This window comes from Chanodichthys erythropterus, chromosome 22 (genome assembly GCF_024489055.1).
Source record: "Chanodichthys erythropterus isolate Z2021 chromosome 22, ASM2448905v1, whole genome shotgun sequence".
NCBI lineage: Eukaryota > Metazoa > Chordata > Actinopteri > Cypriniformes > Xenocyprididae > Chanodichthys > Chanodichthys erythropterus.
The window spans coordinates 33,103,678-33,131,144 of NC_090242.1; the positions used below are offsets into that span (position 1 = coordinate 33,103,678).

General features: G+C 37.6%; 1 protein-coding gene across 1 annotated transcript; it reads left to right on the forward strand.

Moving 5' to 3' along the window:
- The first annotated feature begins 405 nt into the window (after positions 1-405).
- Positions 406-16,955, forward strand: smad7 (SMAD family member 7). Its single transcript, XM_067376617.1, has 4 exons — positions 406-1,494; positions 2,375-2,428; positions 6,580-6,651; positions 16,052-16,955. Exons 1-4 carry the CDS (start codon positions 1,026-1,028, stop codon positions 16,588-16,590), a joined length of 1,134 nt encoding a protein of 377 aa, XP_067232718.1. The 5' UTR covers positions 406-1,025; the 3' UTR covers positions 16,591-16,955.
- Positions 16,956-27,467: the final 10,512 nt, after the last annotated feature.

Consider the following 27,467-nt stretch of genomic DNA (forward strand, 5'->3'; position numbering starts at 1 on the left):
GCATCATAAATATTTGGTGTGTGTGTGTGTGTGTGTGTGTGTATATGGTTCATTCTTAATGTGAACTTACCTGAGCGCCTGGCGCCAGTGTGTGTGTGTGTGTGTGTGTGTGTGTGTGTGTGTTCCCAAGCCTCAAATTAGACTTGATCGCACTACAAAACAAAGCAGGACGAACACAAAATTCCGATTCCATCTGCTACACTGTAACTTCATAAACTCAGTGTGCGATGTGTCTGTCTGATGGTACATGTTACTTTGTTTTATGTTTGCGCAACCCAATCACTTTTTCCTGCCTGTTCTTTTTTTTTTTTTTTTAAAGCGACAGGGTGTCTAGACAATCACGTGACCCTCGGCGCGCCAATGAGAGACACGGAGAAAAGACTCACACACACACACACACACGCCGAGCGAGCGAGAGAGAGAGAGAGAGAGAGAGAGAGAGAGACAGGCGTCTGATCTTCATCTCGCTCTCAGTCCTTTAGTTCTTCATCGACTCGCTCGCGTCTCGGAGTCGGAAACTTCCCGCATTTATGATCTTGGGATCATCTGGAGACGGATATTTGTGGATATTTCGAGCGTTATAATATTGGACTTCGCGAATCATCGTCGAGAGATCTTCTTCGGCTGGGTCTGATGTGGATTTACAGGCTGGTGCCAGTTTGATCCGAGCTGCAGATTTGATGTCAAACGAAGAAAACAGATTATTCATCCCGAAGATGAGCTCCTGAACGCGCGCCGTGTGGATTAAGACTTCTCTCTCATGCGTCCGTTCTGACTAAGATCGAGATCTGAGATCGTTTCCAGCAGTTCAGACAGTCGTTTCAGCTTCTCTCTTCTTTCTGGATTCTGCGTCGGTACGTCTGGTGAAATATTAAAGTCTGGCGTATGAAACAGATCGCGTGCGCTTCTCCTGCTCGCCGTTTCTCCGCCGTCTGCTCTGCGCCTGTGGATTCGGACCTCCGGATCTTCATGACTTGCGGACAAAATGGCCGTTTTGTAGCCGGGGAACCCTCTTGTCGTCCCGCATGTTCAGGACCAAACGATCGGGGCTCGTCCGGCGACTCTGGAGGAGCCGCGCGCCCGTGGAGGGTGACGGGGACGCGGACACCGGTACGCGCGGTGGCGGCACCGCGGGCTGCTGCCTCGGGAAACCGGGCGCCAGTAAGCCGAACCCCGGCACCGAGGCCGAACTGAAAGCGCTGACGTACTCGATCCTGAAGAAGATCAAGGAGAAGCAGCTGGAGGTGCTCTTACAGGCGGTCGAGTCCCGGGGGGGCGCGCGGAGCCCCTGCCTCCTCCTCCCCGGGAAAGTGGACGCCAGGCTGGGTCAACAGTCATACCCGCTGCCGCTGCTGCTCTACAAGGTGTTCCGGTGGCCGGACCTCCGGCATTCCTCGGAATTAAAGAGACTTTCGTGCTGTGAATCTTATGGGAAAATCAACCCGGAGCTCGTGTGCTGCAACCCGCATCATATGAGCAGACTGTGCGAGCTCGGTAGGAACATCTCTCCAATATCTACTCTTGTTTTCATAAATAACATTAGAATAATGTGCGAAATCTGTCATATGTGTTCTTTTAGAGGGCTGTTTTGGCTCTTCAGTACAGAAGATCAAGTGCTTATGTACTACTATAATAACATTCATATAACAGTAGGGTTTGTGGTATGTAATTACAGTTTGGTTAGAATCCGAATAGAATAGAATATATTTGGCTGTTGTAAATGTTTCATTTAGTGCTTATGCTGTACTATAATGACACTCGGTAGATTGTTTATATATATATATATATAATATAAAAATAGAGAAAATAATATATTAGGTTTCATATAAACATTATTTTGGCTCTTATATGCAGAAGATCGTGTAAAAACTGTATTTGTTTTTGCTTTGATATGTCTAATATACTGCTAATTTAGTACTATAAAATACTCTTATAGTAAAACAGTTAGACTGCAGTATAGTTCAGGCTTATAGTTTTGTAATACATTCTTGCATTCATGTCATGTTTTTCACTGTTTCTCATCACTTAAGCGTATCAAGAATGAGCTACTGATTATAATTATGATTCTTATACAGTGATGAATGTTGTTTTTCCATGTGGATAAATGCAACTGACTTTTCAGCTGGACCTCCAGTCTGTGGTTGTTCATGTGAAACCCGCCGGAGGCCCCAGTGTTCAGTGAAGTTAGTTTGCAGTGATCAGTGTGTGTGCGTGTGTGTGTGTGTGGAGTCTGGCGCCAGGCGGCCGTGTGTTTATCAGAGCTGTCCTGCCTCTAACCCTCAGCACTACACAAACACTTTTCCCAGAGAATGCCAGGCCTTATCATCAGCCCACATCTCCACTCACGGCCTCTCTCTCTCTCTTTCTCCTACAGAATCCCCCCCACCCCCGTACTCAAGATATCCCACCGATTTTCTTAAACCACCTGGTAAGTTGAAGTTTCATCTTAAATTTAAGCAGATGTGGAGTTAGTTTGAGTTGAAAATGAGTTTTTTAGACATTTACAATGGCGTTCCTTCCATGTAAATACAATCCCACAGATTTCTTAAACCATCCTGTAAACTGAAGCTTTCAAGCATTTTCCAAAGTTTGGTTGGAGTTGAAAATCACTTGCATTTGAGGTTTTTGGACATTTGCAATAGTGTTCTTACCATGTAAATACATGAATGCTTTATGTAAAGATAATGAAATGAGACTCTTTTGCAAATACTAGTTTGTTAGACATGGTAATAATGTGGTATATGAAGATAGTAATCTTTTTGCGGCATATTTTTATGTATACTTAAGCATGGTACTGAATGATTACCACATTCAAATACCATTTAGATGTTTCATTTAAAGAATTGTTTGTTGAATTTATAAAAAAAAAGTAAGGTGCCTTAATATTGAGTTCATTGAAATTAAAAATTTGAGTTAGTACAATGAAAGCGATTGGTTTGATCAACAGAAACTCAAAATGTTATGTTATCTGAACCACATTAATTATTGAAGTTGATTTGACCAACAAGACATTTTGAAGCATTTAAATATATGAATATGGTAATGATTCAGACATTATGATGTCGTTTGGAGGAGTTCGGAAGCGAGGATCACATAAAGGAGAAGCTGAGAGCTGATTTATCTGCCGAATTAATCTGAGGTTTTGGGAGTGTCGCTTTGCGTCTTTCCTCTGAGCGTCTACCCATAATGCTGTATGGCTCATAAGTACGTCCTGTATATTGGCTTCAGATAAGTGTGTTGTGTTTGGCAGCGCCCCGGATGAGGTTTCCTGCCGGTCGCCCTCGTAAAGATCCTTCTCTATCCCTGCCAAAACTGCTCATGCCGTTCGAGTTAAACAGTATCACTTACGCAGAACACACTTGAGAAATTCAGCCCGCTTCGAGTGCCTGTTTCCAAACCATGTTTCTGCGACAAATTTGTGCGTCTCAATGTTTATAGTACGAATAACAAAGAAGATGTTGCGTGTGTGCATGTGGGAACGGTTGTACGCTGACTGACATTGGCTCTCGTTCTTTGAGTCATTCTTGTTTTATGAATCAGTTTGGGGTTTCGGAGAGACTGAGAGAGAAAGCGAGAATGTGAACGAGAAAAGGCGCCGCGGTGGAGGACAGGAAAGCCAGTTTGGGGAGGACATTTCCTGTGAGGACACATTAGCTCTTGGACGAGAGACAGAGAACAATGGAAGACGGCTGATTTTCTCCGACTGAAAGAGAGAGTGGCACTGAACGCTGGGAGGAAGTTATTCGTCGCTTGTTGGAGCGTTGGAGGATGATAACGTCAGGATGAGGGAGACGCTCTGTCAGTCGCGGTGGTAACTGTCACACGTTCACGCGCTGTTGACGAGGAGGTGCGACGAAACGGCCGTTGATGCAAGCAAATTTGCATATCAATTGTTTTAAGCTCTTAATCACGGAGACACAAAGGAGAAAAAGAAACATTCAGGCTTATAATGACAAAGACAGCAAAGTTTCGTCAAGAACTATTGAAGTGTCGTTAGCTTAGGGTTCGGTTGACGCGTGAATGTTTTTGTGTGCTTGTCATTTCAGGCCGGGAGCCATTTAAATGCGTTTTGAATCTGTGACCTCAGAAGGTTTTAATGTGATTGTTTTGTGGAAGATCAGATTCTGATGGGGTGAATGGATTGCAAAGCTTCTGTCTTGTTGTTTTGCTCCCTGGAAAATCATAACATGTTGGATTCTGCTGCTTGATTCCACAACTTTTCCTCTCTCTCTCTCTCTCTCTTTGTGGTCAGGTTCAGGTTTGACCGTGTGTCTCATTAGACTGACCACAGCTCAGGGAAAGTGTCCAACTCTGGAAGTTGCTTCCGAAAGTGACACTATTTCATACTTTACTCTCACAGTTGGCATTTTAAACTTAAAAAGTCATTATCCTTACAAGTGGTGCTAAATGATTACCATATCCATTTACTATGGATACCAGGGGTACATTTAAACTCATGGTAAAACAATGATATGTCTCATATGTCAAAGGAAAATAACCCTAGAGCAGGGATTCCCAGACCTTTTGTCAGCTGAACCCTGTCCTTTGAAAATGTACTTAAATCCCCCCCTGAGATTTTAAGTTTTAAATTTATTTACGCTTCTCTGTTGTTGGTTAATGGTCACATGAAGGCAAACAAATACATATTAATTTAGCAAAGCTTATTTGATGAGAAGACTTGTTAAATATGGCAATTCAGGCTAGTTAAAAAGCATGTTAGCATTAGCCCCCCCATTAGCTTTTTTTAGCTATTTAACTGTAAAGTCTCTGTTTTTTTATCTTACCAAACGGTTCCAGTTGTGTTTCCACTGGAGCCTGGTACGGCACGGCACGATTACTAACCGTTCTCGGTCCGGAATTCTCGGCACGGTTGTCTGTCTGACGGTTGCTGAATTGTGCTGGTAGTATCCGTGAACTGACGTCGGTACACAGGATAGGTCGCTTGTCTGTTGCCTGGCTAACAGTTTCTCCGCTGGTTAAGCGCTCTATTTGAGCGCCGTAAACACAAATTAATAGTACAATATTAATAAGAAGAAATATCTGATCATCCTCCATAACGCGGTCGTACCTCTAATATCAATAGTAAACCGTTGCGTTACCAAGGCAACAGCTGACGCTTTTGTATTAAATTCAAAAGAGCGGCCGTTATAAACCCCACAGTGGAAAATTTAAAATGAAACCGTAACGGTTAGGCAACGAGAACCGGTTCGGCCCGACGGTGGAAAAGCGGCTGTTACCATAAACAGGGTGTTAGCTAAACTGCCCCGAATGAGATTTATGATTATCCTTACCTTAACACACACCATTTAATATTTAGTTCTTGATCTGCAATGGGAAACGTTTTTATTGTGTCTGACGCGCTAGTTCATGTAAAGACACTGAACTGAATGGATTATTTACTTGAAAATTATTCATCTTTAGTCCCAAATTCAGTCAGTCCCTTTCGCAAAACTTAAAAAAAAAAAAAACAAACATTTAAGCTAATTAAGTTTGAAGTCTTGTTAAAGATGGATGTTAATGCTAACCTGTAAGGTGCTTTTTAAAATTCTAATTTACATGCTTGTAATTCTAACTTCACAAGTTAGCATTAGCCTGTTCTTTTAGCTTTTTAAAGACTTTGTTAGATCTTTGGCGCTAGTTCATGTAAAGACACTGAACTGAATTATTTACTTGGAAATGATCCATGTTCAGTCTCAAATTCCCTTTAGCAAACCTAGAGAAAACATTTAAGCTAATTAAGTAAGTTTGAAGTAAAGATGTTAAGACAGGCTAAAGCTAGTGCTAACTTGTGAGGTGCTTTTTAAATTCCCAATCTACATGCTAGTAATTCTAACCTCACAAGTTAGCATTAGCCTGTTCTTTTAGCTTTTTAAAGTTTTTGACTTTGTTAGATCTTTGGTGACATGGTAGTTCATGTAAAGATATTGAACTGGATGGATTATTTACTAGAAGTCAGTGCTTTTAGCAAAACCTAGTAAGTGTTTAGCATTTAAAGTCCCATGGGATTTTAAAAAGCACCTCACAAGTTAACATTAGCAATAGCCTATTTTTTTATCTATATAAACCTAAAGTGTCTTTGTTGACATAAACCAGGTGCTAGCTAAACTGCTCCCAATCAGATCTCTGATTATCTTTACCATGTTTTACCATGGTAACTACCATGGTGGTTCTTGAATGATCTGCACTGGGAGGCGTTCATATGGAGACAATATTCCAGGCTCGTTTTATTAAAGGGTTAACGTGAAAGAGGGTGTTTTTCCTGTCTCCTCGCACGGCAATTAGAAAATTTACTGTACACAGTTTTCAAGGCTGCAGCTATTTCCTGACTAGCTCGTTGTTTTGGACTTGATGGAGTATATCCTGCTGAACGGTGTATTCCTATTAGAGCGCTCCCGCTCTCGCTAGCTTTCTTGGCAAAGACTTTAGACTCTGAAACACTTTATTTATTTTGCATGACCGAAAAGTAGAAGGAAAAGGAAACAAATGCCTGATGGTTCAAAAGGATTTTACCCACTCTGTTTTTGTCATAATAAGCCTTTTAACCCTGTGATTGACAGCTGTCACTCTGTTTCTCCACAGATTCTCCAGGTTCTGTGCCTGCTTCCACTGAAACTGGGGGAACGGCGTATTCGGCCCCTATGGGGTTCTCAGGTAAGAGCTCAAGACCATCCTTATCTGTCTTCTGTCCTTAATCTGATTTGTTTAATCCAACGGAGAGCTGAAAATGAGGAAGCGAGAGAGCTGGAGATTTGTTTTGATTGTTTTATTGTCTTCTGAAGGTAGTATACGGCACAGAAATGTGATATGAAGTCAGCATGAAATCAAAATTGACCATATTTACTTCCTTAATGCACATTCCTTGTCTTAGTGTGCACATTATTCTTTTGACTTTCTAATCTTTCATCAAAATGGTGCAACTTCCCCTGCATCTAAAAATACTTTCCTGATCAACTGATGTCTCCAAGTCTATTGTATGATGTTAACGTAAGAATTGTTTACCAAGCAAAATCCATCAAATCTGTTTGATCAGAAAAACGTCACTGAGCAGAAGTGAAATAAAGTTACATGCAGGTTTTATATATATATATATATATATATAATATATATATATAAAATTTATTAATTAATTATAACTTATTTTATTTATTTATTTATTTTATTGATTATTTATTATTTTTGAATTGGCTTTTATTTCTATATTTTTTTATTATTATTTTTTTTAACGCAAGTACTTCAACTTATTTTATTTTCGGTTAGTTTAAGTTAAATTTTTTTTTGTGTAATATTTTTTATTTTTTTATATTATTTTAGCTTTATGTCAATTAACAAAATGATTTTTTATAGTTTTAGTTTATAACAACAACAATGGCTTCTTGTGGGCTTTATTTCAGTTAGTTGCCAAGGAAAAAATTGTAGTTTTTGGTTATGTTTTTTAAGTTTAAGTTTTTCATCTAATATTTTATTTTTTTATTTTACTCCGGCTTTATTTCAATAAATTTTTTGAATAGCTTCAGTTAACAAGAACAACACTGGTTTCATGTTGACTTCAAAACTTGGGTACAGTGTGTGTGTGTGTGTGAGAGAGAGTTTTGTTTTGCTCTCCTTTAGTTGACCAAACCTGTTCGATTGTCCCGTCATGAGCTCTGAATACACACAAACAGCGGCGATTGTGTTTACGAGAGACCCTGAGAGAGCGAGAGAAGGATTAGTTTGGTCTAGGCCGGGTTCCTGCGTACAGATGTTTCTCATTACAGCGACTTTAAAGAGTTTTTATGATGGTGTTTAATTCAGCACTGGGCGGAGTGTGTGTGTGTGTGAAGGGTCTTTAGATGGGTTTTCAGATAAGAACAGCTAAAAGATGGAAGCTTTACATAAACACATGTTAAAAGTACAGCACTCAGAGCGGTGTGTGAGCTGCTCCCTTTCTCTGGCCTCCAGTGTGAAGGTGCCCCGGCATTTGTTTTATGTTTCTTGTTTGTGTGTGTGTGGGATGAAAGACCGGCCGCTTCTGTCCCGAACAAACACCTCCTCCCGACTCCATTTACATTTTTGACGGTGATTCTGCCCTGCTTTCGTTCATCCTCTGGCTGAGGTGTGTTTTTCCTGCTGAAATGAGTGAATGGAGTTTTAGAGAGGGAAGGAGGGACGAGGGGGGAGGAGGAAGAAAAGTTTCAGGCAGCGGAAGAAAAGCCCGACACACAGGAAACGCTCCAATGAAAGTGTCTCTCTGACCTTCTAATTCACTCGCTCTGCCCTTTTCATCTGCTGCTGCAGACATGAGACGGGCAGAGAGAGAGACAGGTAGAGAGATTTGGAGACGCTACGTAACATGCTTGAACTTAAATGTTGCATGTGAGTGTGTTCAGGATTATTTGATGAGAGTCTGAGCGTTGCTTGTCTGGGTTAGTCTGAAGTTATTAAGAGTTAACCTTAATATGACAACCACAACAGACAGACTTCCTGTACAGACCGACAGACAGACAGATCAAGCTTTTCGTAACTCATTTGCTGGCATTAGTTTACATGAACTAACAATGAGTAATATATTTGTATAGCAGTCATTAATATTTATTAATGTCAATAAAAATACATAAAATGACAGTTATCAAATGAGACTTAAGTGTTAATTTTTCTGTTTGTATTTCAGTTGATTAATCGCATCAAATAAATTTTTTTTTACATGTGTGTGTATATACACTTTAAACAGACATTTATATATAAAATATATATAAAAACAATATATAGATACACACATATTATATAAAAAAATGTTATGTTAGATGTGAATAATCACGATTAATCGCATCTAAAAAAAGTATGTTTACATAATGTGTGTGTGTGTGTATATATATATATATATATATATATATATATACACACACTACACATTTATATATATATAATATATAAATGAAATAACATATGTAGATACACACATATCTTATGAAAACAAACTTTTGTTAGATACGATTAATCACGATTAATCACATCTAAAAAAAGTTGTTTACATAATATTTGTGTGTATATATATATATATATATATATATATATATATATATACTTGACACAGACATTTATATATAATATATATAAATAAAGTTATATATAGATACACACATATTATGTAAACAAACTTTTATATTAGATGCGATTAATTATTTTGACAGCACTAATGTATATATATATATATATATATATATATATATATATATATATATATATATATATATATATATATATAATCTGCCATCTTTTTATCTAATATTATCTACATATTTTTGTCCAAAAATCTGCATAATATCGGCCATTAACCACTATTTTCATGTGAATGTTGTTTGGCTACTATTCCTGAGGGTTTTTTTTGCTTGTTTTTCAAACAGATAAAGTTTAATGCAAAATTAATTTCATCAAATCAACTGAACCTCGTGTTAACTTGCATATTAAACCTTTTTGCTTCCGATGTGGACAAAAATGACTTTATCTTTGGACGTGTATTGCACCTCATCCGGTTCAGCTGTTCTTGAAACATTTCTGCCAGATCCACAATCAGGCCTTTATAAAGGTCCCGTGAATGTCTGTAGGGCCCTCGGCAACTCTAATCCCCCTTAAGGGGCCTACAGGCAGCCTTGTTACCGTGACAACCTCCTGCCTCATTCCAGGGTTGTTTGGGTTAGCCAAGGAGGAAAGGGCAGCACAGGAAATGACATCATGCCTCGGAGGAAAAAGCCTTGAGTCTCGGGTAGGGCCTCCCGGGCGCCTCCGCCAAGCGGAAAGAAAACATTTTGAGAAAATGACACAAAGCAGCTCCTTGAACGTCCAGAGCAACTCCGTTTGACGACGTGTTTTGAACTGTGAACGCTTTGTTGTATATTTCGCTCGTTACCAACCACTTCCTCGATCTGGACATTTGGCTTAATTTGACTTGAGCTTTTCATTCATTTCAGGCTCAAGTAGAGGAAGATAGAAGACAAAAGTCAGCACAAATGCCCTCAGGATCCAGACACCTCAGCCACAAACATTTTCTTAAACCGCAATCTAATCGCTTAACCAAACACACAGACAGACGGCCCGCTTTCTCACGCACACACACGATCCGTTCATTCAGAAACTCTTTCGGCGTCTCCAGTCTGACTGGCTCTCAGTTGCAATGAACAATTGAAAAGCACATTATAATTATTTACCGTCTAAACAGGAAAGCACATCAACGCAGGCGTCTCTACTCAACAGGCTCGACCAGTGTTGGAATAATATTGCAAAATACTGTTTTAGACAAATAACATAACGTAACATTTTTTCGCAGTATAAATTTAGGTAAGACCATCGTGACTTTTTATTGGTGGAGAGCGTTACACGGCTGACCTTTAACCTCATAATCAAGCTGATGTCATAAACTGTTTCCTTTGCCCCGACACTCCCACAGCGGGCGTACAGTATACGACCTGTGCGTCATAAACTCTGAGTGCTCTGATCCACGTATTAGTGCACAATGGAGGACAACGTGTAGTATTTCCTGTGCGTTGCAGGTTTTCCTGACTCTGTGTGTGTGTGTGTGTGTGTGTGTGTTATGTAATGGCTCTCCATCTAATTGCCAGTTTCCTTTATTGACTTCCAAACAAAGAAGCTGCCAAACATTTCTGTCTGTCCGTCCGTCTGCGTGTCTCTCGGTTGAGCGTGTGTGAAATTGTTGCTATAATAGCGACGCCCGAGGAAAAAGATAATATTTATAGAGCTGTAACTGACACACACACACACACACACACACATCAAAGAAGTTGCCTCCAGGTTTGTTTGTTTAGTTGGTATTATTTTGCATGATGAATCCCAAACGTCTGCCAGTTGTGTGCAATCATTTTTTAGGGCCTGACACGAACTCTGCACAAGTGCTTGAATGCAAACGCGCCTGGCTACGCAAGCTCCGATGCGTGTTGCGTTTGTGGTTACCAGAGGAGGCGCTATAGTGTAAACGGTCTTCTTCTGTGGTTAGTTGTAGGTTTGCAAGTAAATAAATGTTAAATATTATATATATAAGTATTGTACGTTTACAGTTGTACTGTTTTAATATTTTTATTTAGTAATAATAATAATAACAACAACAATATTTTTCTTAAATACAATTTTTTTATTTTACAGTGAAATATTACAATAGTAATGTTTCGTATTTTGTTTATTTTATTTAGTAATAATGATAATTGTTATATAAAAATATAAACAATTTTATATATTTATTTCTTGTATTTATTAATAATTGTAATAACATTAATTTACTGTAAAATAGTAGTTTCATTGTGTTTAATATTTTTAATAATAATAAAACATTATTATTAATAATAATATAATATTAATAATATTCATTGTAAATATAATATATTAATTATTATTATTTTTATTATTATTTTATAGTTTTATATTTTATAATATTGACAAACCTGGCACTTTTTTTTAAATCACAATCACATTTTTTAGCAAAAGAGTTGCTTTTTTTTGGTCACACTTGCAATATGCGATTTTTTTTGCTTCTGTGTACTTACATTCTTGTGATTCTGGCATCTGAAGGGTTAGCATAACCCATGTTAAATGTCATTGTGTGTTGTCGTCATCTTTGGTTTAGCTTTAGAAGCGGCCCCTGACCTCTGACCCCTGACCTCACGGCATCTCCTCCAGCAGGCATGCGGCTCGCTTAATCCACGTCCTCGTGCGTCGTCAGTGGATAAGAGTGCTGACTGGTCATAAAAGAGGCCGTCGCCTCCCATGAACCTCAGCCAGACGAGAGGCGATCAATAAAAACACCGACTTCCCTCCAGTGTGTGTGTGTGTGTGTGGAGACAGACAGAAATAATCATTAACTTCTCCAGACTGCTGAGTGACTCGCGTCTGCATGTGTGAGTGATTCCATTAGACGGCCAGACACTTCTGCTGTTTTTTTGTTCGTTTCATGTACAAAGTGACTGTTTAAAAAGCTGAGTATCCTTAAATGGAAAAACTTTGCCCCAACATACACCGAAAACACCACTGTCTCTGTGTGTGTGTGTGTGTGTGTGTGTGTGTGTGTGTGTGTGTGTGTGTGTGTGTGTGTGTGTGTGTGTGTGTGTGTGTGTGTATTTGAGCGCTCAGACCAAAGGGAGCCATGTGGACAGAGGAAGGATGGTTTGTTACCTGAGGCAGTAAAGCTTTAAATGGAGATTTGACTTCAGTTCAACCACAAACAAAGACCCTGTGTGTGTGTGTGTGTGTGTGTGTGTGTGTGTGTGTGTGTGTGTGTGTGTGTGTGTGTGTGTGTGTGTGTGTGTGTGTGTGTGTGTGTGTGTGTGTGTGTGAGCCTTTTTGTCCCCTCTAGGAGAGAGAAAGACAGAACAAATCTCCTTGGGGGATGGGAGACAGACAGGTTTAGTAGGGTCCTGTGAAATCCTGTGTTGTATTTTCCCAAATTCTTTTTTTATTACAAACAAATTAAATGTTTTCTGGATTCCATGTTAATGGTTTAATTTTTTTGTCATTAAATAGCATGTCAAATCAACAGATTTCATAGAAATGTAATCAATCCTTTTTTAATGTCACACAAATCACACTGTAATTTACAGTATAAATTAAAAATTGAAAGTAAAAATCTTAATTATGATCAAAATTGAATAATAATAATCTAAAATTATTATTATTATTATTGAAAACTTACTTTTAATACTTTGAGAAGTACATTTTATTGTAAAATAGTGATATATTTGTATCATAATTTCTTCAAGTTAACCAGACTTTTTTCTTTTAGTGGACATTAGTCCGTATCGTAATTTGAATTTGACTGATTTTACAGCCCTATTAATCCAAAATTTGCCAAATTCCATGACATTCCATGCTATACAGAAGCTTATATTTTTATGACTGGATTCCAGGATTCATAAGAAATCACATCATAAGAAGGCACTTGTTGAGAGCGTTTGGTTTAATAGAGTTCTTGATGTCAACTGAATGCTTGAGGCTGCAGAAGGTGTGTGTGTGTGTGTGTGTTTGTGTGTGTCATGTTGCACACTCTATTTCAGGACACTCTCTGCGTCTGGCTGTCACCATGTCATTCGGGGTGACACTGTGGTCATCCAACCGACCGACACTGAGACGCCACACACACACGCCAGTAAATTCATAACCTATACACACACCTCAATTCTCTCTCTCTCACACACACACACACACGTACCTGTGCAGTTGTGTGTCTCTATTTGATTAAAGACATTTTGTTGTCTAAACACACTTACACATTCAGAGATCTGTTAGGTGTATGATTGTGTTCATGTGTGTGTGTGTGTGTGTTTGTGTGTGTGTTACTCAGGTTTGCTTGCTGTTCATGGTGTCGTCAGAGAGACTACTCAACTATCCAGACTAAAATAGCATCAGTCGGAAACATAGCAACCGTGCACACAATATTGATATATACCGTTTTATTACCTTGGTAATAAAAAGTATTTCTTAAAAGAAAAAAAGGTACACCAAACTACTTTTGGTGTACTACTACATACTATAGTTTATGGATTTCAGTAATTACCACGTGATAACATCACTGCACCATGGCAATGCCACAGTATATTTAAAGCATATTCTTTTTTTTTTGGTATTATGTTTTTTTTTTTCATGGTACAAAAAGTGCCATGGTTCAGTAATACTATGTTATTTCGATATACCATGCTACTTAAATGGCACTGTAAGCTCTTCGAAGTGTATAATTGGTATTACCTTGGTTACATATCCAAACATGCATGTTTGTAAGGGTTGTAATGAAGGCTCTACCTACTCTAGTCATCAAGTTAGTCTGGGCTGGTGCGTAATTAACTACACTGCTAAATTACGGCCTACTCGCCCCATCTGAGATTAAAGAGAGACTGTCCTCACTGCAGACAGACAAAGAGTCCAGATGACTAAAGAACGGTTTTACTTTAACATTGTGTACTTTCCAGATGTCAGGTCATTTTTCTGTCTTCACTGAAAGCAAAAACGGTGCACAAAGAATCAAAATGAGATTTTTAATGTATAGGGAAGGATATGGATTAGAGTTTTCCTGTAGGCGGAACTAAGTTTTCATTGCATTATGACATCACATATAGCCGTTAGTTGGTGAGGGCGAGCACAATTGCAGATTTATTGTCGCATTGACGTCAGAACATTGTTCGGGGTGGCGTTCGGAACAGAGGCGGCCCAGACGAATGATAAGCAGCACTGCTAATGTAAACAAGTGCTGGAGGCCAGTGGCGCTGCTCCGTGCGGGGCGGCAGATTCCTCACATTCCGCCATCTGAAATTAAGGATGCAAGATATGTTTGGCAGAGCTCAGGACAGTTTTCCTGGATAGAAGGCATGCGATGTTGTGTGAGTGTGTGTGTGTGTGTTTAACTTTTTCTACTAGTTCTAGTCTAATCTAGTCATTTTATCTCCTCTGCTCTCTTCTTTTGTCCTCGACACTCTGTTGGAAACTCTAGTAAAGCCAGTTTCTGATGGGTTTTACTGGTGCAAGTTGGTCATGATCTAGTCTAGATGGTTAATCAGTTGGTCACTTTCCTTCCTCAGTAAAGACTGTTTTCACTTCTACTCTGGTAGAAACTCTATTAAAACCCATCAGAGACTGGCTTTACTGGCCCAAGTTGGTCATAACCTAGTCTAAATGGTTAATCAGTTGGCCTACCCATTAGTTTTGTTGGTTTTTAGGCTGGTAGGCCATCTTGGACCAGCAAGTACCAGTTTGACCACCTTACTCTTGTAACTTTTGATGTATTGACATTAAGGTTAATGATCGTAATCCAGTTTAGTTGGTTGATCTTCAGCCTGGTAGACATGTTGGTCAGACTGACTAGAGCTTGTAGACCACTTTTGGCCACTATGACCATCATACTCTGGTCTGTCCTGGTATTTCAATGAAGTTAATTTGATGAAGTTTAATTGGCACAATTATTCCTCAGTAAATCACTTCTACTCTGTTGGAAACTCTAGTAAAACCCATCAGAAACTGGCTTTACTGGCCCAAGTTGGTCATAACCTAGTCTAAATGGTTAATCAGTTGGCCCACCCATTGGTTCTCTTGTTTTCTGGCTGGTAGACCATCTTGGACCAGCATGTACCAGTTTGACCACCTTAATCTAGTAATTTAGGGTTTTTCCAGCAGGGATTCAATGAATTTCACTTGAAGTTAAATTGGCATAATTAATAAGTGTCTTCATCTTCCCTTCCTCGATAAACTCTTTGAACACTTTTACTCTGTTGTTACTCTGTATCCAGTTTCTGATGGTTCTTTTTTGTCCAAATTTGTCATCATCTAGTTGAGATGGGTAATGATCATAATCAAGTTTAGATGGTTGGCCTATTAAATTGGCATAATTAAGTTACTTTCCTTCCTAAGTAAACACATTGTTCACTTTTACTCTGTTGGAAACTCTAGTAAAGCCAGTTTCTGATGGGTTTTACTGGTCCAAGTTGGTCATGATCTAGTCTAGATGGTTAATCAGTTTGCCTTCCCATTAGTTGTGTTGGTTTCAGGCTGGTAAACCATCTTGGACCAGCAAGTACCAGTTTGACCACCTTACTCTTGTAACTTTTGATGTATTGACATTAAGGTTAATGATCATAATCCAGTTTAGATGGTTGACCTTCAGCCTGGTAGACATCTTGGTCAGACTGACTAGAGCTTGTAGACCACTTTGGACCACTTTGGACCACTTTGACCATCATACTCTGGTCTGATGAAGTTTAATTGGCACAATTATTAAGTCTCTTTCCTTCCTCAGTAAATCACTTCTACTCTGTTGGAAACTCTAGTAAAACCCATCAGAAACTGGCTTTACTGGCCCAAGTTGGTCATAACCTAGTCTAAATGGTTAATCAGTTGGCCTACCCATTAGTTGTGTTAGTTTTAGCCTGGTAGACCATCTTGTTCAGGCTGGCTAGAGCTTGTAGTCCACTTTGGACCAGCAACTACCAGCTTGACCACCTTAAACTGGGATGCCAGCAGGGATTCAATGATGTTCATCTGAAGTTAAATTGGCATAATTAATAACCGTGTCCTTCTTGTCTCTCCGTAGATTCCCTGGCTCTTCAGGAGCGTGGTGAACAGCCTCACTGGTGTGTGGTGGCGTACTGGGAGGAAAAGACCCGCGTTGGGCGCCTCTACTCCGTCCAGGAGCCATCTCTGGACATCTTCTATGACCTACCTCAGGGCACGGGCTTTTGCTTGGGCCAGCTCTCCTCCGACAACAAAAGTCAACTGGTGCAAATGGTTCGGGCCAAGATCGGCTACGGCATCCAGCTCAGCCGCGAATCCGACGGCGTGTGGGTGTATAACCGGAGTTGCTACCCCATATTCATCAAGTCAGCCACACTGGACAACCCCGACTCCCGTACGCTACTCGTGCATAAAGTATTCCCCGGGTTTTCCATCAAGGCCTTCGACTTTGAGAAGGCGGGAAGCCTGCAGCGGCCCAACGACCACGAGTTCAGCCAGCAGCCGAGGACGGGCTTCACCGTCCAGATCAGTTTTGTGAAGGGCTGGGGGCAGTGCTACACCAGACAGTTCATCAGCAGCTGCCCCTGCTGGCTGGAGGTCATATTTAATAACCGATAACAGCGAGCCCCGCCCCCTCACCACACCCCATTCCTTCACCGCTATGGAGATGGACGAGCCCTTACCTTTTATGGACTATGTTGTTTTTCTGTTTTGTTTTTGCGAGAAGCGGAGGATGTTTTATGAGAGAAATGGAAAACGAAAACTCACTTTGACTTTAATAAATGACTAAGATTTAATTAAGTGAAATAAAAGCTAAAATGTATTTTATGTTAAATATAAATATATTATTACCTGTAAATATGAAGTTTTATATGCATTGTTATTTATGTATTGTGCAATGTGTTGATGAGAAAAAGAGATGCACTTTGCTTAATATAAATGCAAACAAAGAAATGCCAAAATAAAACAAAAAATACCGAAAATATCTCTGAATTTGTGTTTGTTTTGCCAGTATGCTTTTTTTTAATACTTATTATTCTTGTCCAAAATAATTTTTTGCCACAGATTTGAGCAGATTTCCCAGAGTCATCGAAAAAATGGAAATGTTAAGATTTTGTAGGCATACGCATGCATTGCTATAGGTTTTATTTATATTTTCTTACTCTCGGATATATTTTTCCAAACAATTGAGTGCAAGTGTTAAATTTGATTTAAAAATGGTAATCATGACTAACTAAAAATCATTGTCAAAAGTGGTTTATTTAGACAGAAAATCTCTTTAAAGACCCACATTGCTCTTTACTTTCAGAATCACATTTTATTTCCATCTGTGCCGAGTTTCAATATTTAATGGCGCTTCATAGACAATGTGAATGAGTTTCTGTGAGAACATTCCCTCAGTGTAACTCGAATGCCCCGTGGGCCGGTAGTGTGCCAGGAACAGCAGGTCTCTGGGGGAGGGGAACCGTCTACGGCCCGTCTAGACGAGCGAGCGCCACACCTCCTACTGCCGCTCCTGATATGGACGTCTGCTGGGGGGATTACGGCCGTAAGCCTACTCTGACCCGACTGGCCCTGAGAGACCTAAATTCACCAGCCCCAGATTCCCATGCAGACCTGAGATAGACCGAAGTCAAGCCATTATTTCATGATGAAAACATAAGAGTAAAAAATGTAGTTTTATCCCTTTTCTTCCTTCCTCTGTCTAACTGTCTTGGGTCGGTTCAGAGTATGTTGCTGTCTGAAGTGTATTCCTGGGTATTAGTGTCATGGTGGTGTCCTGGTCTCTGTAATCCAAACTCTCCTAATGCATCTAAAGCTTGTGCTGGCCAGGAAACCGGACAGATGCCTCGACCCGACACCAATACGAAGAGCTTATTAACTCCCCTTCTGATGAACTCCACAAAGACACTGAACTGAGAACACAAAACCTGCTAATTAAGCAAGGACAAATGGATTAGTAAATAGATTTACAATTAATACATAAAAAAATACATTTTAATTTTTGTTAAAGGAGTAGTTCACATAAAAATGAAGGATATGTCATTTACTTCATGTCATTCCACTAACTCAAATATATATAAAACTTTCCTGCTGGATCATGACTGGGGTAAGCAGATCGTTGTCTATGGAAGCACGGGACGGTTCATCCACAAACACAAAGGAGAAGCTCTCAGCGCTGCCGGCTCGTCTCTGCCCTGAGGGACGGGCCATTTGTCCCGGCAGCAGCCATCTTGATAACTCAAGTATCAGTACAAACAAGTCTGCTTCTAAAACAGACACACATAGAGGCTTGTTTTGTTGAAATCAACAGTTTAATAGTTCAACACTTTGTAAAACTATTAAAAAAAAGCATCAGATCATAGATGGTTTTAGAACTATAGAGAACACAAGGTTCTTTGTGTGGATTAGAATGTTTCTCCTGTGACATCACAATGGAACGTCTGTTTAGTTCTAATCAGAATCTTTACATTTTACAGTCATTATCAATTGTTTGTTTATAGTTATCCAGCAATTTATTGTCACTTCAACATATGCACAAGTGTGATGAGGAGTGAAAAACTCTAAAAATCTGCAGCCGTGTACATATTGAAGAATATACACACACATTTGCAGAATAATATATGCTAAAAAAGCAAATTGTGCATTATGAATAATAAAAAAAAGCACAGTACACACTATATGACAAAACATGAACGTATGTAATGGGTGGACAGACGTGTTTTGAGTGAATTTTATGAAAATCTTAAGAAACGTTTAGGTCATATTTGAAAAATATTTACATAAATATGTATTATAAATAATAAACAATATATAAATAAACAAAAATAAACATTAAAATGCATTTAATAATAACAGCACTAATATAATATATATAAAGTTTTAATAATTTTTCATTAGTACATTTCAAAGTACAGTTATACTTGTTCATTGTACTGAATTTAAAACTTTTTTTTTTAGTACAAATAAAAAGGTGTCCGCACTGACATTACAGAAAGGTTGGATGGAAATGATAACTACAAAGAAATACTTTTCTTTATGCAAAATATTTTTTCGATTTATATTTTGCATAAGTGAATGTGCGTAAGTGGATGAGGTCACCTGACAGATACACCGTTCACAAGCCAATACCTGCTTCTCGAGAAAACCCACAAAGTCAGACGCTTTATCTGATTTCATTTTATTTTCCTCTTTCCCATCAATCAGATAACGGCATGCCCTCATACGCCCGAGCGCTTTCCGTTCGCTCTTCACACGCTACGACCAGCCGACTACTGACTCCGCTACTGACTCCGACATGGAGGCAAAGCGCCTGTGGCCTCAGTCAACCACCACCACCACACTGTTTGATCTTCCTCTTCTGTCCCTCTCTGTCAGAGCTAAAGGGATAGTTCACCCAGTAATGAAGTGTCTGCCATCATTTACTCACCCTCATGTTGTTACAAACCAGTTCTGAAGAACCTGTCATGGTCCCCCAAAAAAGACAAAAGTCTTGTAACTGTCGTCCATATGACTCAGACGATGTATTCCAAGTCTTCTATTGTCATGCAACAGTGTTGTCTGAGGAAGAGACTGAAATTAAAAAAATAGTTCACCCAAAAATGTCAAAAATTATCCCATGATTTACTGTGTATGGTTGTCTGCTGGAGTCCTATGGATTATTTTTACGATAGATGGATGTATTATTTTTGGCTTCAAAACACGGGCCCCCATTCACAACCACTATTAACCTTGAAGGACTAAGGATATTTTTAAATATCTCCAATTGTGTTTGACTGAAAGAAGATACACCTAGGATGGCTTGAGGGTGATTGAATCATGGGATTAATTTCATTTTTGCGTGAACTATCCCTTTAATGTAATTTTTCTTTAATTTTCCTGTGCACTGAAGCTCTGAAATCCACATTCATATATAATATCTAAATAGTTTTCATTAATTTTTGTTTTAAGTTGTAAGAATTGTCATGTATTAATTGTTTTTATTGCCAATGTGTGAACAGCGTGTAAGGAAACTTAAAAAACAAGATTCTTATATCATGAAATTCTGACTTTATATCTCGCAATTCTGACTTTATATCTCACAATTCTGACTTTATATCTCACAATTCTGACTTTATATCTCACAATTCTGACTTTATATCTCGCAATTCTGACTTTATATCTCACAATTCTGACTTTATATCTCGCAATTCTGACTTTATATCTCACAATTCTGACTTTATAGCTCACAATTCTGACTTTATATCTCGCAATTCTGACTTTATATCTCACAATTCTGACTTTATATCTCGCAATTCTGACTTTATATCTCACAATTCTGACTTTATATCTCGCAATTCTGACTTTATATCTCACAATTCTGACTTTATATCTCGCAATTCTGACTTTATATCTCACAATTCTGACTTTATATCACGCAATTCTGACTTTATATCTCACAATTCTGACTTTATATCTCACAATTCTGACTTTATATCTCGCAATTCTGACTTTATATCTCGCAATTCTGACTTTATATCTCACAATTCTGACTTTATATCTCACAATTCTGACTTTATATCACGCAATTCTGACTTTATATCTCACAATTCTGACTTTATATCACGCAATTCTGACTTTATATCTCACAATTCTGACTTTATATCTCGCAATTCTGACTTTATATCTCACAATTCTGACTTTATATCTCGCAATTCTGACTTTATATCACACAATTCTGACTTTATATCACGCAATTCTGACTTTATATCTCACAATTCTGACTTTATATCTCGCAATTCTGACTTTATATCTCACAATTCTGACTTTATATCATGAAATTCTGACTTTATATCATGAAATTCTGACTTTATATCTCGCAATTCTGACTTTATATCTCGCAATTCTGACTTTATATCTCGCAATTCTGACTTTATATCTCACAATTCTGACTTTATATCTCACAATTCTGACTTTATATCATGAAATTCTGACTTTATATCTCGCAATTCTGACTTTATATCTCACAATTCTGACTTTATATCTCGCAATTCTGACTTTATATCTCACAATTCTGACTTTATATCTCACAATTCTGACTTTATATCTCACAATTCTGACTTTATATCACGAAATTCTGACTTTATATCACGAAATTCTGACTTTATATCTCGCAATTCTGACTTTATATCTCGCAATTCTGACTTTATATCAGACAATTCTGACTTTATATCTCACAATTCTGACTTTATATCTCACAATTCTGACTTTATATCATGAAATTCTGACTTTATATCTCGCAATTCTGACTTTATATCACACAATTCTGACTTTATATCACGCAATTCTGACTTTATATCTCACAATTCTGACTTTATATCTCGCAATTCTGACTATATCTCACAATTCTGACTTTATATCTCACAATTCTGACTTTATATCTCGCAATTCTGACTTTATATCATGAAATTCTGACTTTATATCATGCAATTCTGACTTTATATCATGAAATTCTGACTTTATATCTCACAATTCTGACTTTATAACTCGCAATTCTGACTTTATATCACGAAATTCTGACTTTATATCATGAAATACTGACTTTATATCTCACAATTCTGACTTTATATCATGAAATACTGACTTTATTTCTCACAATTCTGACTTTATATTTCACAATTCTGACTTTATATCTCACAATTCTGACTTTATATCTCGCAATTCTGACTTTATAACTCGCAATTCTGACTTTATATCACGAAATTCTGACTTTATATCATGAAATTCTGACTTTATATCATGAAATTCTGACTTTATATCTCACAATTCTGACTTTATATCTCACAATTCTGACTTTATATCACGAAATTCTGACTTTATATCATGAAATTCTGACTTTATAACTCACAATTCTGACTTTATATCTCGCAATTCTGACTTTATATCTCACAATTCTGACTTTATATCACGAAATTCTGACTTTATATCATGAAATTCTGACTTTATATCTCACAATTCTGACTTTATATCTCGCAATTCTGACTTTATAACTCGCAATTCTGACTTTATATCATGCAATTCTGACTTTATATCATGAAATTCTGACTTTATATCACACAATTCTGACTTTATATCTCACAATTCTGACTTTATATCACGAAATTCTGACTTTATATCATGAAATTCTGACTTTATATCATGAAATTCTGACTTTATATCTCACAATTCTGACTTTATATCTCACAATTCTGACTTTATATCTCACAATTCTGACTTTAATTTTATTTCATATTTTAAACATATTTTGTATAATTTTAGTTAACTGTAACAACCCTGGTTTCAGCTTCATCAAAGGTGATCAGTGAATTATGAATTAAAATTAATTACAAAAAGCTGTCAAAAGACTCAAAACAAAACAGCAATACAGTTTATCAGGTAAGGTGCGCTAACATGTCACTGTAATGTTTTGTTGCATTCAGTGGTCTTTTACAATTCATCTAAATGAGGCCACATGACACACTTCTGTTGTTTTTATATGAAGCTAATTATAATTATGACAGACAAACCCAAACCCTACCCTAAACCAAACCCTTATGAATCATTTTTTTACCTTTGAGGTCATCCACAAAGGAAGGTTTTGTCAGACGAGGCTCCTTCCTGAGAAAATGTTGTCTTCAACATATACATAATCACACACCGTAAGAAGAACGGAAATAAAATGTGGTTACGGTAACACACTATGATCAGGAAGTAAACATTAAAATATTAAAATACACCCTGTTTTCAAAAGTAAAACCACAAGACTTAAACATCAGATGTGTTGGCAAGAGACTAGTGCAACAGAATCACTAACTAACTTTGTTTGTGTAGTTTATTTCCAATCTATGAACCTTCAAAGAAACATTTCTTATTATCAATGTAGAAAACAGTTCTTTTTTCAATCTTTCTTACCTCAAACTTTTACTGTAGTATAGGTTTGGGTGTCTGTTAAAATCACTTATCCTAACAAGCATCACTAAATGTTTTGAGGATCATCACATTTCACTCAGTTACCTGCGTACAAACTCTTAGATAGTCCTAAATCACCAGATAAACACATCTATAAATGACTCAATATGCAACATTCTCAATATGAAAACAGGAGCACACAGGAAGTGAACAGACCCCTGAGCTCACAGGACTTATAAACGCTTGTGTGTGTGTGTGTGTGTGTGTGTGTGTGTGTGTGTGTGTGTGTGTGTGTGTGTGTGTGTGTGTGTGTGTGTGTGTGTGTGTGTGTGTGTGTGTGAAACTACTGCAGCAATGAGACGGAGCCCAGAAATCTGAGAGACAGAGAGAGAGAGACAGAGAGAGAGAGAGAGTTGTGTTCTCTGGCTGTTGTTGGGGAAAAGCTGAGTTGTGTGAATTCCTATGTGGATTGCCATAAATTACAGTGAGGAAACACACAAACACACATGCAAACGAACACCACCTATTGTGTAGATCTTGTTCTCTCTCACACACTCAAACCAAGAAAATAACATCAAACTCACAAACTTCTGTCTCCATAGAAACAGACGACTGCGGTCGCTGAACGGTGAACACAAGAGCATGGAATCCTTGATCAGAAAATACAACTATACTTGTTTATGTCCTTGATAGCATTCATGATTGAATAAAAAAACACACACATATATATATATATATTTTTAAGGACTACAACAAGCTTCTTCCTTGGTTGGTGACATCAAAAACCTTAAAATTTACATAAGCCCCGCCCCTGAGAACACACAAAAAAGGGGGCGGGGCCATGTTGGGCTGCTTTAGAGAAGAGGAAGAGTTGTTGTAGTAGAGTGTTGTTGTCATGCTGTCATTTTACACCGGACTGCTTCACAAACGAGGATCAATTCAACACAAAAGATGAACATGACGGCACATGCTAGTGGATGAGTTGAATCAACTCCACAGAAACTACATCAATTTATCCACTAACCATTCAGAAACGTCTAAAAGTTGTAACTACTTCCTGAGTCTCTCCATCAGTGTCCACTCCGGTTTGAACAATGTAAGGCTGAACACTTTCGTCATTTTGGCTGCGTGAGATTCTCCAGCTTTGTTGTTGTTGAGCTGTTAAAGCTCCGCCCTCTTCTGGAAAGCAGCAGCTTATTTTGCTTTTAAAGGGACACACACACAAACAGCGTGTTTTTGCTCACATCCAAATTAGGGTAAATTTAACAAGCTATAATAAATGATCTGTGGGGTATTTTGAGCAGAAACTTCACAGACACATTCTGGAGACACCAGAGACTTATATTACATCTTGTGAAAAGGGCATAATAGGTCCACTTTAAGAAATGTTCTTCAAAGTTCACTTGAAACATTTAATTGTTTTAATATTTAATCTCTGAGTGTTTATGAGTCATTTTAGCTTTATTGTTTTCAATTATCCCACAGAATACAACAAACCAATATCCCTGATGCTCTCAATATAAATTGGATAATCCAACAACCGGCGCTGCAACCAGAAAACAAACAAATAAATGCTGTGGTTCAATAAACAGTTCAGACAAACAGCAATAAATGTGTGTGAGCACAGATGCTAAACAGAAGGACAGATTTAGTCTACATCAGAGCTCATGTGGAACATATAACCTCTGCGCCAAAACATATTGAAATGCCTCAGTGTCTACATAGGGAGCTGCCTTCTAAGGCGACATACTAACTAAAACAAAGCCTCATAAGAGACAAATCTGAAACACTTTATATGGGCATCGACTCTGTTAACTGTCACAAGAAATTTAACAAGCACACAGAAGATTTTCTGAGCTAATGGCCATGCAACAGCAACTATTAGTTGAAATCACCCATTTAATAGAATGGAAAAAAAATTTTTTATCAGTGATTACCAGTTTACCAATGAACTGTATATTTATGATAGACGCTTAATTCTATCCAATGCTAAAATTTTAGGCAGTTCACTAAATATTGAAACAAAGGGATAGAATCTGTTTGGAATTTCCTGTCTTGCACTTAAAAGCCAATTTTAAAAGTCATGTTTATATTTTAATTAGCTTGTGTATGTACAAAGAGAACACACATAGACAACATTTAGTAAAGTTTTTGCCAATCTTGACTTTTTTTAGGTCGAGAAGATAAACACAGTAAATCAGAAAGTGTGTGTAAGAGTAAGAATTCTTCACAAACTACATTTTGCATTGAAAACAATGCATTTCTTTGGACTTGTTTACACAAGGGATGAAAATTCAGAACATTTCATTCATTTTCTTCTTTGTTCAGAGAGAAAAACACCTGAACTGGCCTTTCATTTGCATTTGTTTGCATTATTTCTGTGAATGGTCTAACATTCTAACATTATTTATTTATTTATTGGTAATTGAAATAAAGTTAAGCTAAATAAGATAAAATATAAACAGATGAAAAACCCTAAAATTAAAAATTTAATTAATTATAAAATGACTAAAACTAAAGCAAATAAAAATTAATTTAAGCTAGGAAGTAATAATAAAAAATGGCAAAAGCACATAATAAAACTAAATTAAAACTTTCTAACTAGAAATGTTGATAAAAATTGTGATACTAAAATAACACTTAATTAATAACACTCAATACATGCAAAGTAATTTCTACAGCACTGAACTAAAAAAGTAATGAAGGTTTCCTAAACACTCCCCCTGTCTACCATTGGTCGGTCATACAGATAGTCCCACCCCAAAAAAGTGTATTATTGCTTCTGCATATTCATATAAAATAAAAGAAGTATTTTAATATTGAAAGATAAGTGCATTCAGCTCTGGTCTGTATCTGTCTTTAGTGTTTGTGTCTGTATTGGTGACAGCAGGCTGGGGTTTGGTTCTCCATCAGTGGGGGTGGAGGACGGCTGTCTCCCCCACCTGCGGAGCTCCTGACTGGGCAGCACTGTCTGCTAATGCCCCATAAATCAGCTCACCACCGCACTGGAGGGAAGTTTGCATTAAGGAACTGCCTTTAATCCAGGCGCCTTTTATCTAATTAAAGTGTCTGAAAGAGGAACTACAGGGAGTCCTCAACACCCCCATTACTACACACACACACACACACACATGGCAGAAGCAGAAACACATGTGCCATAAACAAGCACACGTACATAAACATAAAGCATGTCATCTGGCTGTGTACATAACTAGATCACTGTACAACCTTATTTATGGGTTTTTGGAAAAACAAACACACACACACACATAATACAAACACTTACACAAATCCTGATGTCAGCGCATTAAACTCCCCTGCATAAACTTAAAATGTATACATATGTAAGACTATGCATGTATGAAACCTGTCATGAACATGTCCAGGTTATATTTTTTGGGGATAATAACATTTTGGCATCATACCAGAAAAATGATTAGTAATTATATTATGGATATGAAAATACCGATAACTGATATTTTTTTACATTTGAAAGCCGATAACCGATGTATTGGTCGATAAATCTAAATAAAAAATTTTAAATAATTTTTTAGAGCCTGATTACAAAATCAAAAGTTTCGCCATTAAAAGTCATGTCCCAAAAACACAATTATGATGTTCTCATTATAATATTATGTAGTTTTTATGACAGACTTGTGCTGCTGTATTTTACTTTTTGAAGTGATATAAATCATATTTCAAGCTATTCAAAACCATCATGGTGAACAGTGCACATCTGAAGTGTCTCAGATGAAGGAAATAATCCATTATTTATCAGCTTTAATATATCAGCCAAATTTTCTTACCTCGCTGATAACGATAACATTAAAAATCAACGTATATAGGCCAATACCGATATCGTGCATCCCTAAATTATATGTTATATACAGTACATAAGTACATACACATATAATCAGTATAAAGTACAACAAATACCACCATATATATTTAATTATTATTTAAATTTTAATTTGGATTAAATATAATCCAGACATTTTGTTGAGTTTTTCATGTGTACTCATGATAGATTCTCAGTATTAAACTTTCGCTGTTACCATAACGGCCTACAACCAGAAAACATTGTTTGGTCAATTTCAAACACAGATCTTCCTAACTAGCCAATAGCAATAGTAGGCATATCAAGCACAACAACCACTCCAGAAACAAAAGACATCTGTTAATGAATGCATCATGTGGACAAAATGTCTTATTTATGTACATCTGATAAACATTTTTTTTTTAATGATCCACTGCAAATCACTGCAGCATCTTGGCAAACCGAAAACATGAAGACAAGCTTCTTTCGTACAGTTTTAGTCTCTTTGAATGTGTTTGGCATGATTGATGTTCTAAACACACCAGGGTTGAATGCGTCTCTATACTGCACATCAACACATCACCGCGGTAAAGAACAGGTGGGATTATGGGATGTTATGAGAACACAAGCATGAACAATATTAATGTCACACTGATTGATGACAGCAACCATGAACAGAAAGAGTCGCACCTACGGACACACAAACGGAATCCAGATTCACACCCAAATGATCCAGAATCTCATTGATATG